The 14,223-nt window shown below is 67.7% G+C and overlaps 3 protein-coding genes across 15 annotated transcripts in view; 1 reads left to right on the top strand and 2 right to left on the bottom strand.

Moving 5' to 3' along the window:
• Positions 1-5,942, top strand: CDH15 (cadherin 15). 3 transcript variants are annotated; one of them, XM_074839239.1, is made up of 15 exons: positions 1-99; positions 1,767-1,898; positions 2,060-2,215; positions 2,296-2,440; positions 2,529-2,689; positions 2,896-3,024; positions 3,115-3,300; positions 3,387-3,640; positions 3,771-3,913; positions 3,987-4,036; positions 4,169-4,223; positions 4,301-4,540; positions 4,875-5,053; positions 5,151-5,306; positions 5,396-5,942. In XM_074839239.1, exons 1-15 carry the CDS (start codon positions 49-51, stop codon positions 5,591-5,593), a joined length of 2,235 nt encoding a protein of 744 aa, XP_074695340.1. In that variant the 5' UTR covers positions 1-48; the 3' UTR covers positions 5,594-5,942. The 3 variants fall into 3 exon arrangements, with proteins under 3 accessions (XP_074695340.1, XP_074695339.1, XP_074695338.1); XM_074839238.1 differs by having other exon boundaries at positions 3,987-4,223; positions 4,917-5,053; XM_074839237.1 differs by having other exon boundaries at positions 3,987-4,223.
• A 97-nt stretch (positions 5,943-6,039) lies between these two features.
• Positions 6,040-9,767, bottom strand: SLC22A31 (solute carrier family 22 member 31). Its single transcript, XM_074839262.1, has 9 exons — positions 9,414-9,767; positions 8,755-8,858; positions 8,506-8,660; positions 8,007-8,175; positions 7,539-7,684; positions 7,322-7,430; positions 7,028-7,242; positions 6,791-6,902; positions 6,040-6,693 (listed from the first exon to the last, which is right to left on the bottom strand). Exons 1-9 carry the CDS (start codon positions 9,765-9,767, stop codon positions 6,351-6,353), a joined length of 1,707 nt encoding a protein of 568 aa, XP_074695363.1. The 3' UTR covers positions 6,040-6,350.
• Positions 9,768-12,889: 3,122 nt separating this feature from the next.
• The window catches only part of ANKRD11 (ankyrin repeat domain containing 11), a 155,958-nt gene continuing 154,624 nt past the window's right edge, over positions 12,890-14,223 (bottom strand). For all 11 annotated transcript variants that reach the window (XM_074839225.1, XM_074839229.1, XM_074839223.1 and 8 more), the window contains one exon: positions 12,890-14,144. In XM_074839225.1, coding sequence (XP_074695326.1) covers positions 13,959-14,144 — 186 coding nt within the window. In that variant the 3' untranslated portion in view covers positions 12,890-13,958. The remainder of the gene's footprint in view (positions 14,145-14,223) is intronic.

Here is a 14,223-nt window from a genome sequence, read left to right as displayed (position 1 = left end):
ACCGGCGAGCGGCTCGGGGCTGGCGGCCGGACTGCGCCCCGCTCCGCCATGGGCCCCCCGCTTCTCCTCGCCTGCCTGCTCGCCCCCCTCTGCGCGCGGGTAAGGGGTGCGGGGACACCCGGGGGGGGGCGGGAGGGATGGCGATGGGGTGGGGATGGGAAGAGGGATGGGGTCCCCCCCCAGCTTCATGCCCTGGGAGGGCCCGCTGGGATGGGGAGCCTGGACACGGTGCTAGGGGGGCAGCCGGACCCCAAAGCCAGCAGAGACACGTCCCTGGGACAGCGGGGATGGGGACGGGGGTGGTGGGGGCTTGGTGCCCCTCTTGAGGCATTTCCCACCCCACAGATGGTGGTGGCAGGGGGGGGCCTGCGGCTCCGGCACACTGCCTGCGTTTGTAAAGCGGGGAGACGGGATTTGGGGGAGGGTTACGTACTCAGAAACATCCTGCTGCCCGCTTTTCACACCCAATTGTGGTCCCAGACACCCCCCCCGCACCTCTCTGTCCATGCATGGCCCCCCCAGAGCCCCTCACCGTGGTCTCAGGCCTCAGCCCCACGGAGCTGTTGGGGTTCTGGCCTGCACCCCATGGCTGGGTCCTCAGGGCAGCGGAGGAAAGAGGCCCTGCAGGGCATCCCCCCCCCCCCAGCAGCAGGGTCCGCATCGCCCCCCCCAGCTCCTCCCCAGGGAAGGGGGGGGTCTCTCCTTGCGGGGGGGAGGGCAGAGGGAGAGCTGGCAGCTGCGGGGCAGCTCCCGTCACAGCCTCCAAACGAGCCCCTTGTCCTGCCCATCCGTGGGGCCGGCACACAGCCCCTGCTCTCCGCCCTGCACAGCCCCCCAGGGACCCCCAGCACAGCCATCCCCGCTGCCCCGCTCCCCCACCCTGGGCAGGGTGCTCACGCTGGGACCTGGGGCACCCCGAGGCACCCCAGGGCACCCCCAGCGATGCAACCAGGGTGGGTGCAAGGCCCGGTGCTGCCCAGACGTGCCCCCTCCCCGGGGAGGGGACAGCGCGTGTCCCCGAGGCCCAGGACGATGGGGAGCCCTGGTGAATGTAGTAAGGAACTGGGGGGGGCATGCACAGCTCCCTGCCCCCCCAACCCCCATCTCCCAGCCCCCACGCCTGCTCCCCACAGCTCCAGACCCACATGTCACCCACCCCCAATTCCCTGACCCCCCCGCCCAGTCCCTCATGGCCCCTAAACACATCCCAGTCCCCACAACTCCCTGAGCCCCATTGCAGCCCCCCCATAACTCCTGCTCCACCAGTCTCCATTGCTAATCCCCCCCAGCTCCCTGTGCCCCTCCAGCACCCCAGCTCTGTGCCCCAGCTGGGCCTAACCTGATCCCTGACCCTTCCGCCCTCGCTGCCACGTCCATGCGGTGACAGTGACACACTGACGTGGGCTGGGGCCAGCCCAGGGTAACCCCTTCATCCCCACGGGGGGGGGTTCCATGGGGCACAGCCCGGCGTGGGACCCCCGGGGTCGTTTGTGGGGTACCCCTTCCCCACGAGACACCCGTCACCATCACACCAGTGTGCCAGGGGACAACCATGAAGCTCCGGAGGAGAACTGGGTGGCCTCTCTGCTCCCCCAAACCCAACCCCATTGAGGGGGGGGCCCAGAACTGTGCACCCCAGCACTGCATACCCCAGCCCTGTGCACCCCAGCACTGCGCACCCAGCCCAGGAGAAAAGCCCTGCCTGCTGCCCCCTCCCACTCTGGAGGTTTGGGGGTCACCGGCAGCACCGTGTGCCCCCCCCCCAGGGTGCCACAGCCCCGGGGAGCCCCCAGACCTGGCGACAGCACGAGGGGCTGCGGCGGGTGAAGAGGGCCTGGGTGATCCCCCCCATCAGCATCTCGGAGAACCACAAGCGCATCCCCCACCTCCTGGTGCAGGTAGGCAGGGACACCCCCCCCCCCACCCCCTCTGGGGCAGGGGATTACCTGGGGGCACCCCAGGAGGGGGGACATGGCTTGGGGGAGGGCAGAGGGGGACCCCAGGCAGGGGACAGACCCCCCCCAGCCCTGGACCGCCAGCCCTGCTTTCCCTGGGGTAGATCAAGTCGGACAAGCAACAGCCCGGGGGGGTGATCTACAGCATCAAAGGGCCGGGGGTGGACGAGGAGCCCCTGGGCATCTTCTCCATCGACAAATTCAGCGGGAAAGTCTTCCTCAACGCCATGCTGGACCGGGAGGAGAACGACCGCTTCCGGGTAAGGATGCTGCTCCCCTCGCCAAGCCTCCTCCTCGGCCCCCCCCAGCCACCCCCAACCTCCCCGCTCTGCACCCGCAGCTGAAGGCCTTTGCGCTGGACCTGGGCGGGATGACGCTGGAGGATCCCACCGACCTGGAGATCATCGTGGTGGACCAGAACGACAACCGGCCGCTCTTCCGGCAGGACGTCTTCACAGGGCGCGTGGTGGAGGGGGCTGAGCCAGGTGGGTCCAGCCGGGAGACCAGGGCAGGGGGGTAGGGGTGAGCCAGCCCCCCATGCCGGCACCCACCGGGGTGCTCCTGCGGCCGCAGGGACCTGCGTGATGACGGCGGATGCCAGCGATGCTGACGACCCCGAGACGGACAACGCGGCGCTGCGGTATTCCATCCTGGAGCAGGGTGCTGCCGGCATGTTCAGCATCAACGCTACCACTGGCGAGATCTGTACCGCACGGCCCGGCCTTGACCGAGAGGTAGCGAGCGTGGAGGGGGGGACACACACCGGGGTGGCACCGGGACTGGGGGCAGCTAAAGACCTCCCCAGTGAAACCATAGCTCCAGCCATGAGCAGGCAAAGGCGTGGGGAGAGGGTGGGTGGCCAGTAGTTGGGGGAGCTCTGGGCTCTCCCGGGGGGGCGGGCTGGAGGGGCTCAGCAGCGCCCCCCCCTCCTTCCCTGCAGACCGTGGGGGTGTACAACCTGACGGTGCAGGCAGCCGACATGTCCGGGGACGGGCTCACCACCACGGCCACAGCCGTCATCTACCTGGACGACATCAACGACAACCCCCCCGAGTTCACCAAGGAGGAGGTAGCGGCCGGGGCAGGGTGGGGGGACGCATGGGGTGGTCAGAGGAGTTGGAGGGGGGGCAGACACCAGCCCCACACCGCTCTCCCCCAGTTCTCCATGGAGGTGGAGGAGCAGGCGGCCGGCGTGGACGTGGGCAAGATCTTTGTGCACGACAAGGACCTGGCCGGCTCGCCCAACTGGTTGGCCAAATTCACCGTCCTGGAGGGTGACCCCGAGGGTGCCTTTGCCATCCGCACCGACCCCCTCACCAACGATGGGGTGATCTCTGTGGCCAAGGTGGGCACGGGGCAGCCGGAGAGAGGGGAAGGGGTGATGTCGGGGGGGTTCCCATGGCTCGGCTGACCCGTGGCCCCTCCTGGCAGCCGCTGGACCACGAGGTGCGGGACCGCTTCGAGCTGACGGTGTCGGTGCAGAACGAGCGGCCGCTGGAGCCCGCGGCCCCCTCCAGCCCCCGGGCGCTGGCCACTGTGCGGGTGCGGGTGCGGGATGTCAACGAGGCACCTGTCTTCCGCGAGAACCCGCGGAGGGTCAGCGTGCTGGAGGGGGCCCCCCCGGGCACCTCCGTCACCACCTACACCGCCAGCGACCCCGACACCCGCCAGCTCCAGACCCTCACGTGAGTCCCAGGCTGTGGCCGCCACCACCGCAGCCCTTTGCCGTGTCCAGGCTCCCGCTCGCAGCCCGCGATGGGTGTTTTGGGGGTGTTGGGGGGGATGACGGTGTGCCCCCCTGCCCTGCACCCACAGCTATGCGCTGCTCTACGACCCGGCGGACTGGCTGCAGCTGGACCCCCACTCCGGCACCGTCCGCACCAAGCGGGAGCTGCTGCACCCCTCCGCCTTCCTGCAGGGCGGCTGGTACATTGCCCTGGTCCTCGCCCGTGATGACGGTGAGCAGACCCCCCCGCCTTATCCCCCCTGCTCCCGCTGTCCCCCCCTGACCCCTCGGTTCTGTACCCCCAGCCGAACCCCCCCTCTCCGCCACCGGCACCCTCTCCATCGAGATCCTGGAGGTGAACGACCACGCGCCGCTGCTGCAGCCGCCGGCCAGGGTGGTCTGTGGGCGGCCGGGCCGCGGGGGGAAGCTGCTTCTGGGGGCCACGGACGATGACCGGCCCCCCCACGGTGCCCCCTTCCACTTCCAGCTCAGCCCCCAGCACCCCCAGCTCGCCCACAACTGGAGCATCACCCGCTTCAATGGTGAGGGCTGGCAGGGAGGGGGCTGTGGTGCTGGGGGGGGGTCCCTGCTCACCCTTTGCCCACGCCCCCTCCCGCAGTGACCCACGCGGTACTGGCCGTGCTGGTGGAGCTGCCCGAGGGGCCCTACTCGCTCCCGCTGCTGCTCCGGGATTCGGGGACCCCCCCCCGGGAGAGGCAGGAGCTGCTGAACATCTCGGTGTGCCGCTGCGGCCGGGACGGGACCTGCGAGGACAGTGTCCTGGCCGCCACCAGCGCCGGGGCCGGTGTCACCCTCGGGGCCCTGATGATAATCCTCGGCAGCATCCTCCTCCTCCTTGGTGAGTGAGACCCCCCTGACCAGCCTCACCCCCACCCAGCACCCCAGCCCTGTGCCCCACCACCCAGTGCTGGTCCTGGGTACCCACCCCGAACCCCACGAGCACCCTCTGTCACCTCGTCCCCCACCCCACCCATCACCCCATCCTGGTCCTGGCTGCCCCACCCCATCCCTGCCCATGACCCCCCCCACCCCAGCAACCCCTTCTGACCCCTACCAATCCCCCCATTCCCTTCATCACCCATCCCACCCCCCCATCCCTCTCTCCCAGCCCCACCAACTGCATCTCAACCAAACCAGCACCCCCATTGCCCCATGTCCCCCCCCGCCACCAGTGTCCCCCCCCCTCCCCGTGCCCACCCACCCTCTGCCTGCAGTGCTGGCGGGGCTGGGGGCTGCCCGGGCGCGCGGGCGCCGGCGGGCTCTGCGCAAGGGGCTGCTGCAGCGCTCGGGGGACGACATGCGTGACAACATCCTCAACTACGACGAGCAGGGCGGGGGCGAGGAGGACCAGGTCAGCGGGACATGAAGGCCACAGAGGTCACGGGGGGAGGGGGGTGGTCGGGTCCCCATCCCAGCCCTGCACCCCTGACCCCCTCCCATCCCCGCAGGATGCCTACGACATCAACCAGCTCCGGCACCCTGAGCTTTTCTCCCCCCGGGCCAAGCCCCCGGTGCGCAGGGATGCCCCGCTCAGCTCCGCCACCCCCCCGGCCCCCCGCAAGCTGCCCAGCAGCCCCTCCGACATCGAGGACTTCATCAACGAGGTGGGGACGCGGCCCGCTGCCCCCCTTACCCCCAGCCGCCCCCTCCCCAGTCCCAGCGGGGCTGACGGTGTCCCCCCGTGTCCCCACAGGGGCTGGAGGTGGCCGACGGTGACCCCAGCGTGCCCCCCTATGACACGGCCTTAATCTACGACTACGAGGGCTCGGGCTCGGTCGCCAGCCCCCTCAGCTCCATCGTCTCCAGCCTGACGGACGAGGACCAGGACTACGACTACCTGAGCGAGTGGGGGCCACGCTTCCGCCGCCTGGCTGACCTCTACGGGCAGTAGCGGGGGGCAGGGGGGGCAGGAAGGGGGGGTACCCCGCTGCCCCCGGGGGGGCTGGGGTGGAGAAACAGGCAGCGGGGGAATGGGGGGGGGTCTCACACACGCACGTGCGTGAGGTGCCCAGATGCAGCGGGTTTGCGGGTGGACGTGAGCAAGATGCCAGGCTGCGGGGGCTTTGCACACGCGTGTGCACCAGAGAGGCCTCAGCACAGGGGCTTGCACACCCGCACACACCCGCAGACCCCCCCAGCACCCCCCAGGAAGGCAGAAGCCAAGCGCACGGGCAGCCCTGGGCGGGGGGGACACCCCAGAAGAAGCAGAGCTGGGGAGGGATGAGGCGGGGGGGGCGAGGAGACCCCCCCCGGTTCCCCCCATAATAAAGACCCCGGAGAAGGGGGCCGGTGGCAGGGGCACCGTGGGGGGGCCCCTGACCGCGCCAACCGCCCGTAGAAACAAGGCACTTTTATTGGCAGCCCGCGAGCACCCCCGGGGGGGGCATCACCCCCACCCCAGGACTCCCAGCACAGCTGCTCCTCCTGGGGCAGGATCAGGCCCTGCCGTGGGGTGGGTGCGCTGCCCCCCACCACCCCTCCCCCCCATCGCCCCCCCCAAGCCCAGCCATTGCACGTGTCTCGGTGCACCCCACAAGCACCCACGGGGGGGGTCCCAGTGCTGCATGGAAGGGGGGGTCCCAGCACCGTGCTGAGCCCCCCCAGCAGCAGGGAGACCCCGGGGGTGGGGGTGTGGGGGCAGCTACATCTCACAGCGGCGGGGGTGGGGAGCCCAGCATCCTCTTGGTGGAGGCAGCAAGGTGGGAGTAATCATGGGGGACACCGTGGGGGGCGAGGAGGGGTAGGTGGTCATCGCGGGGGGGCCGGTGGAAGAGGGGGGGCCGGCGCTGGCTCTCGCCGTCCTGCAGGGACTGGGGCAGGCTGCGGCCCTGGCTCTCGGGCAGCAGCATGATGCTGAGCACGGCGAGGATGGCGAAGGAGGCGAAGACGACGTGGTGCAGGAAGAACCCGCGGCTGTTGGGGATGGCGGTGATGGGCGCGGCCGCCTTGCCCACGAAACTGGCCCCTACGACGAGGCCCAACCCGGCACCCCTGCAGGGAGAGGAGGGGGGGAAACACGCTCAGAATGGGCCTGGGGGACCCTTCCTGGGTGCCCCCCACGGCAGCATGCCCCCCCCTGCCCCCTTACCTGACCACGGTGGGGAGGACCTCGCTGGCGAAGAAGATGCTGAGGATGGTGACGGCGTGGGAGGCGGTGACACCCACCACGGACAGGGTCAGGACGATGAGGTCCAGCAGGTCTGGGGTGGGGAAGCACCATCAGGGGTTAAATCCTGCACATACCACCCCCCTCCCAAGCATCCTGGTCCCCGCCCCCATCTGCACCCCACGGCTGCCAGGGTGGGGGTCCCCCCGCCATCCTTACACTGGGTGAGGGCCAGCAGCAGGAGGGAGGAGATGCCGGTGAGGACGGTGCAGAGCAGGAGGACAGCGCGGCGCCCGAAGCGCTCGGCCGTCAGGCAGATGAAGAGGCAGGCGGCCGCCTCGGTGCTCACCAGCGTGAAGTAAGAAGAGAAGAACCGGGGCAGGTGGGGGGCCAGGTTGCGGGTGAAGCAGTGCCGGATGCCGGAGCCGATGAACCTGCGGCAGAGCGGGCTCAGGGGGCTGTGAGCGGGATTCCCCCCCCCCCATCACCACCGCCACCAAGCTGCCCGCTCACGCCGCGAAGCCGAGGATGACGCCGTTCTTCCAGATGACCCTGGTGCCGAAGATCTCACAGACGGCGTGGTACTGGGGCTGCGGGGACCCCTCGGATAGGGACTCCAGCTCTGTCGGGGCAGGGGGACGTGGGTTAGAGCTGGCACTGGCCCACCACCACCGGCACCGCAGCTTTGGGGAGGGGGCCCGGAGGCCCCCTCAGCACCCCCACCACGCACCCTCGAGGAGACCTTCCTGGTGGCAGGAGCTGTTTTCGGCGCCAGGGTCACCACCTTCAGCCAGTGCCTGCAGGGTCTTCTTGGCCCTCTCCAGTTGCTGCGTGGCCAGTAGCCAGCGCGGTGACTCCACCAGCAGCGCCGGGCACCTGGGGCACGAGTGTCAGTGTCACGGGGCTCTACAGGAGTCTGGCCCCCCCTTCAGCGCTGCCCCCCCCTTCCTGGCTTCAAAGTGACGCTGCCCAGAAACCCTCAACTTCAAACCCGAGCAAACATTTACCCAGGGCGGGGGGGTCCCTGCACTCCACCTGAAGAGCCCCCAGCACCCTTTGATCCACGGCCCCGGGCAGGGTGTGCCAGGCCAGGGTGCTGGGTGCCAGCCCCGGGGCACAGCTCAGCCCCCACCCCGTGGGGAGCAGCCCCCTTCCCACACACACAGACCCCACCACCTTGGCTCGGGGGGGTCCTTACCACCAGCAGGCAGCCAGCAGGGCCAGGATCATGGTGACAGCGCCCTGCAGCACCCGCCAGTCCCGGCACAGCACGGCCAGTCCCGGCAGCAGCAGCTCCCCGGCGATCCAGAAGAAGCTGCCCACCATCGTCACCCCCAGCCGGTGCGGGGGGTCACACAGCTCCAAACCTGGTGGAGGTGGGGGGTGCAAGGGGTGCACCGTGGGTGCCACGGCCGCAGGGCATCCTGCATCCTGGAGCATCCTGTGCCTTGGAGCATCCTGCACCATGGAGCAACCTACACCTGTGATCATCCTGCACCCCACAGCATCCTGCACCTCAGAGCATCCTACACCTTGGAGCATCCTACATCCTGGAGCATCCTGCACTCTGGAGCATCCTGGAGTATCCTACACCTGAGAGAATCCTGCACCGCAGAGCATCCTGCACCCTGGATCATCCTCCACCCTGGAGCACCCTCAGCCCCCACGCCACCGCAGCCCCCTGCCAGCACACTCACGTGCCACGTAGAGGGAGAGGAAGGCGCCCGCCAGCGCGGCCCCGAAGAGCAGCCGTGCCACCAGCACCATGACGAAGTTCACGGCCAGTGCCACGCTGAGGCCCAGCGGCACCGCCAGCACCAGGGACGCCACGAAGGCGGGTCGGCGGCCGAACCTGCGGGGGGACGGGCTGTGAGTGGGGCTGGGCATGGCCCCCCCCCCCCTCTGCCAGCCCGGGGGGAGCTGCCCCGGGGCCCCCCGGTTGTTACCTGTCACAGGCCAGGCCGGCGGCGACGCTGCCCAGGGTCCAGCCCAGCAAGTGCGTGGTCTGGTCCAGGGGCACCTTCCAGCGCGCGGCACACACCAGGTCCCACTGCGGGTGAGGGGGGGGCACGGCGGGGAGACGTCAGCACGGGGGTCCCGGCACATCCCCCCCCACCCCTGCTGCCCTCGGGGGTGGGGCAGATGGTGTCCCAATCCCCATCAGTTGCCTGAGGAGGGGCGTCTGGCCAGCCCCCACCCCACGAACCGGAATGTGGGGCTGGATTTGATACAGTGCTGATGACTCTTATTGCCCCCCCGGAACACCCCAGGGCTCCCCCCCAGCCCCTCCACGGCGGCCCCCCACCTTTTCCCCCTCAAGGACCCCTCTCCCGTCCCCAGCCTCCCTTGTCCTCCCCAAGCAAACTCCCTCTCCCCCCACCCCCAGTGCACATCCAGGGCTTTCCCATGGGACCCTTACCGGGGTGCCCATCTCCCCCCCCCAGGCATCCCCCCTCCCCTTAACCCCTCCCGTACCACGGGGACCCCCCCAGCCCCCTCCAGAACCACAACACCCCGGGGGTCCCCAACTCTTGGACCCCTCCGGGACCTTCCCACCCCCTCCAAACCCCCCCGCCCGGGGTCTGGTGTGTGCCCCCCCCCCAACCTGGGTGACGAGGTTGGAGCGGAGGCCGGCGGCGGGCAGGGCGTAGTGCCAGCCGCGGGTGCAGGGCCCGGTGCCGTTGGGGCGGGCGGGGCCGGTGCCGGTGCCGGTGGGGCGGTACCGGTAGAGCTGACAGGGGCTCCAGCCCCCGCCGAGCCGCGGGACGGCGGCGCGGAGCAGCGCGACCCCCCCCAGACGCCGCAGGGGCGGCGGCAGGAGCGCGGCGTCGGGGCGGCAGCGGTGGGAGGGGGCCGCGCCCAGCGCCCACCCCAGCGCCCACCCCAGCGCCAGCGCCGCGCACGGCGCCCACCCCCCCGCCGCCCGACGGCCCCGCGGACGCGCCCCCCCCGCCGCCATCACCCCCCGCCGCCGCCGCTACCGGGGACCGCTCGGGATCGGCGCCCGCCCGTGGGGGCGGCACCGTCGGGGACCGGCCCCCGCGGGGACCGCCCCGCCCCGCCCCACCCGGCTCTGACCCCCCCGGACTGTACCCGCCTTAAGCTCGGGGTTCCCCCCACACCGGTTCAACACCCCCAAGCCCAGTCCAGCCCCCCAGCCCCGTTCGCCCCCCCAGCCCCGTTTCCCGCCCCCCCGACTCGTTCCCCCGCGCCCCAGCCCCGCTTTGTGCCCCCCTCCAAGCCCGGTTCGCCTGCTCTCCCCCAGCCCCGGTTTGCGCCCCCAAGTCCGGTTCGCCCCCCCAGCCCCATTCACCCCCTCAGCCCCGGTTCACCACCCCCCCGTCCCCCTGGTTTGGCCCCCCAATACCGATTCACCCCCCCAGCACCGGTTTGTCCCTCCCCTTCAAGCCCAGTTTGCCCCCCCAGCCCCAGTTTGCCCCCCCTAAGCCCCGTTAGCCACCCCCCAGCCCTGGTTTGTCCCCCCACAAGCCTGGCTCGCCCACCCCAGCCCGGTCTGGCCCCCCCAGCCCCGTTTTGCCCCCCCAAGCTCCATTTGCCCCCCCCAGGCCCCATTCACCCCCCTCCCCTCTCCATATGCTCCAGGCCAAGGGACCCTCTTGGCACCGGGGTCCCCCGTGTCCAGCTGGTGCTGGGGGCCCTGGGTGCAGCCAGGGGTGCTGGGGCCCAGCCGTCAGCACCCACAAATGCCCCCGGGTCCCCCTAAAACCCCAAAGGGGGCCGGTGGGGTCCGGCCCCCCCCCGCGAAGGGAACTGGTCCGACCCCCTCCTGCACTGCAGCGAGTCCGTGGGAAGAGCCAACCAAGCAGCTGAGTGGCAAACAAGCTTTTATTTTTTTTTTTTTTCTCTTCCTTTTCAAAATTTGTTTACAAACGTTATCTCTGAGGGACGAGAGCACGGCTCTGGCGCTCAGCTCGGTACCCGCAGCGGTAGAAAATCACATCTGCAAAATCACGCCCGTGTTTGCTTTCTGCCTCCCCCCTGTGCAGCCGAAAGGACGGGGGGTGCCCCCGCCGCGGGCCCGCGAACACCAACAGCGTCAAAACAACCGACCTCGGTGTGTTACAGCTCCGACCGGCACCGAGACAAGGTGGGACCTGGCTTGGGCGGCTTCTGCACCCACGTCCGTGGCTGGGAGAAGCATCACGGGGGGGGGAAATGTAACCTGGGGGACTCCTGAGCTTCCCAGCACTGTGGGCAGGAGAGAACACGGGACTTTTCTTGCTTTACGCGGCTGATTTAAGGTCTCTCCGTTTTAATTTAGATTAATTCACGGTTATTTAACAAAAGGAAGAGCGGGGATGGAAATCAGTTAAAAAAGAATTGTTACTTGTGGCTCCTTGCTTGTGCTGTTGAACGAAGCTCCAGGAGCAGAAGCAGCCCCCCAGTATTTGCACCGGTTGCCCACCCCGACCTGGTGGCCCCGGGCAAGGATGGGGGCAAAACCCAACTCCGGCTGCGACCGGGGCACGGAACTGCCCGTCCTGCTCTGCCCGCGGTGAGCCCCGGTCCCCGCCACGCTGCTGCTCCGGCAACTGGCTCACAGAGCCACGGCAGGAGCTGGGGGTCGGGCAGGGCCCCCCCGGCTCTGACAAAGCCACTGGGACATTGTGGAGTGAAACCCTCGAGCGTGAGGATGGTGGAAAATTCCTCAACCGGCTGCAAAGCCGGCAGCAGCGAGGGGGGAGCCGGGTGCGGGGGCGTCCGGCACGGCGGGTGCTCTTCGGCTGGGGAAGCGGCTGCCCCGGTGCCGGCAGCGTGGCCTGGTGCTGCCTGCTGCTGCCTGCACCCTGCCGAGACCACCTCGGCTGCAGAGCGGCGCGTGTGCGGGGCCGAGGAGCTGCCAGGAAGAGGCGAACGGGGCTGAAAAGCGGCTCTGTACTGAGCCGGTCCCTCCGGTCCCCCCGGCCAAGAGGAAGAGAAGCCAAACGGCGGCTGTAACCTCCTCGCTTCCAAAAGCAGCAGCTGAGACGTTCAACCACAAGCACCCGGTAAAACCGGGCAGAAAAAGGAGAAGCAGGTGCTGACAGCGGGGGCCAAACCCTGGCCCTGGGGATGGCGGCTGCAGGCAGAGGCGGCGTGGGCAGCCGGGCTTCCCGCCTGCGGGAAGGGTCGGGCAGCAGCTGCACGGAAGGCACCGGGGTCTTGGAAGAGGCACTTGAATCCGCCTCCAGCCACGTCCCTGCGAGCTTGTCCTTGAGGATCCACTTCGCCAACTGCATTAAGCCCCGGCTGCGTTACGGCAGCGGCGAGAGCCGCGCGTCCAGCGCGATCCCCCACGGACGAGGCCACGGTGCCGGCACGCCGCGGCAGGACAGCGGCACGAGGAGCCGGTGCCCAACTCAAACGCGATTTGGGCATCGCCAAACCGGTGGCTCCTTCCCACCGCGGAGCAGCCCCAGCAGAGACCGGCACCCTGAAGCCGCAGGGCGTTGGGTCCCCAGCTCCAAACCCACGCGGCGTTTGGGTCCCCAGCTGGGTGTGAAGCGTCCCCCCGTCTCTGCCAGGCGCAGAGAGGGTGCAACTCCTCCTGCCAGACCCAGGCAGGATATTTGGGTGGGATTAGAGGCTGCTCCGGTCTCCGCGTGGGCGCAAACAGTGCGAGCTGGGCTCCTGCCAGGCCCTGCCTCCATCCTCTGCGAGGATCAGCCTCTGCTGAGCTCTGCTGGCCCCGTTTAGGTTTTACAGCTCAGAAAAGCGATTTGAGCCAGGCTGGCGCTCGCTGACACACGCAGCACGCGGAGCGTGAGTGGCAGGGCTGCACCCCCGTGTCGTGCGGCGCCGTCCTCACCAGCCCCACGGGCGAGGGAGAACTCGGCCGACGGGGCAGCGATAACCCACGCAACTGGTTTCTGAGAGTCAGTGTTAAAAAGAAGAGGAAGGAGGCAGCTGGGGGTGCGGCGGTGGCTGGGGCAGCACCCCAGGAGCCCCATCCCCAGGCACACGGGGCCCTGCTGCGGGCTCCTGGGCTCCCACCAGCAGCACCACCCCGGCCATCGTGCTGGCCCTTATTTTCATCTCGACAGGGAAAGTGCTGCCTAGGGTGAACTATACATACAAAGATAATTTTAATTAATTTATTTATTTCTTTACACATAACTGAAAGTGATGTTACAGTACATAAGTTATTTACAACTGTGCAGTAATGTGTTGCAAAATAAATTATCTAGAAGGCAGCAAAAGTACATTGTTAATGTATATAAAAACTGTACAGCATTTATGGGATACAATTTTTCTTTATATGAGTATTGGCTCTGTAGTGTTTTCAAGTTATGTTCTCAGAAAGAGAAACGAAATGCCCAAGATTAAAGGAAAAAATATATAAACCACATGGATTTTACTCCATTAAAAACACAGTTGGCAAAGTCCTTTCTCTGCGTCCCCATTTCCCCGCCCGCCGCCGGCCGTGCCGCCCCGGGGACTCCTCTGCTCCTCCCAAACGGTGGCGAGCGGCTGCTGCGGGGCGCCGCGGGCACACCCCGCCTCCGTCCACACCTTCAGAGCCGCGTCTGCCCAACTTGGACGCTGTCTTTTTTGTTTCTAATTTTTTTTTTTTTGTGTCGTTTTTTTTGTTTTTTTGTGTTTTTTTTGTTTTGTTTTTTTTAGACATACCCAGGATGGAACGAGAAACTCAAACACCCCCCCCTCCCCCCATGGTTTCCTACTGCAGCTTCTCCGAGAGGAGATCCGCGACCGGTGGAAAACAGAGAGCTGGAAATCACGGTGTTCACAAGTACATGAATCACGTGGTTGCTGGCCCCGCTCAGCAGCTTCTGCAACACACAAATGGTGTCCTTGGCCTCCTCCCTCCACGCCTCTGCCAGTCTCTTGGCCGGTGAGTGCTCGCTGCCCGCGCAGACCGGCTGCCTCCCTGCCGCAGCAGCCGGTTGGAAAGGAGATGCGCCCCGGCCCGCTGCCCGGCGGAGCTGCCGTCAGTCCGGAAGCGAGGGACGCGTTGTGAAGAAAGTGCAATTATTTTTCTTATTGTTTTGTTTTCTGCTGATAGCTGCTTCCTCCTCCTCTGACCAGGGATTCATCAGCAAGCGGTAAGGGTGAATGTGAGCTCAACCGCCCGACCTCGGAGGGCTCCCGTCCTTGCCAGTTTTCAGTGATGTCTCCTGGTTTGGAACTGTCATGCCGGCAAGAGCACAAAGTCATCGTTCACGTCGACCATTGGCACATAGAACGAGGGCACCTCGTTCACGCAGAGGGATTTGTGCCCCGCGGGGTCCAGCTCCTGCACCTTCAGCTGCCACTCCATCCTTTGCACCGCGTTCAAAGCGGCAGCTTCGTGTTGCTGTCGCATGAGCAGGCATGTCTGCGTCGGGGGGAAAAAACAAAAAAAACCCAAAAAAACAACCAAGCAGAGATGAGGGGTGAGCGGGAGAGGGCAGGAA

Source organism: Strix aluco, chromosome 14, assembly GCF_031877795.1.
Source record: "Strix aluco isolate bStrAlu1 chromosome 14, bStrAlu1.hap1, whole genome shotgun sequence".
NCBI lineage: Eukaryota > Metazoa > Chordata > Aves > Strigiformes > Strigidae > Strix > Strix aluco.
This window is presented reverse-complemented; position numbering and strand designations above follow the sequence as displayed.

Excerpts from the sequence above, each read along its gene's own strand:
- CDH15 (XM_074839237.1), top strand. The coding sequence starts at position 49 with ATGGGCCCCCCGCTTCTCCTCGCCTGCCTGCTCGCCCCCCTCTGCGCG. Across the intron at positions 100-1,766 it reads TCGCCCCCCTCTGCGCGCGG|GGTGCCACAGCCCCGGGGAG; the intron begins GTAAGGGGTGCG and ends CCCCCCCCCCAG. Across the intron at positions 4,541-4,874 it reads CAGCATCCTCCTCCTCCTTG|TGTCCCCCCCCCTCCCCGTG; the intron begins GTGAGTGAGACC and ends CCCCGCCACCAG.
- SLC22A31 (XM_074839262.1), bottom strand. The coding sequence starts at position 9,767 with ATGGCGGCGGGGGGGGCGCGTCCGCGGGGCCGTCGGGCGGCGGGGGGG. Across the intron at positions 8,661-8,754 it reads GCCGGCCTGGCCTGTGACAG|GTTCGGCCGCCGACCCGCCT; the intron begins GTAACAACCGGG and ends GTCCCCCCGCAG. Across the intron at positions 7,685-8,006 it reads CTGCTGGCTGCCTGCTGGTG|GTGCCCGGCGCTGCTGGTGG; the intron begins GTAAGGACCCCC and ends CTCGTGCCCCAG.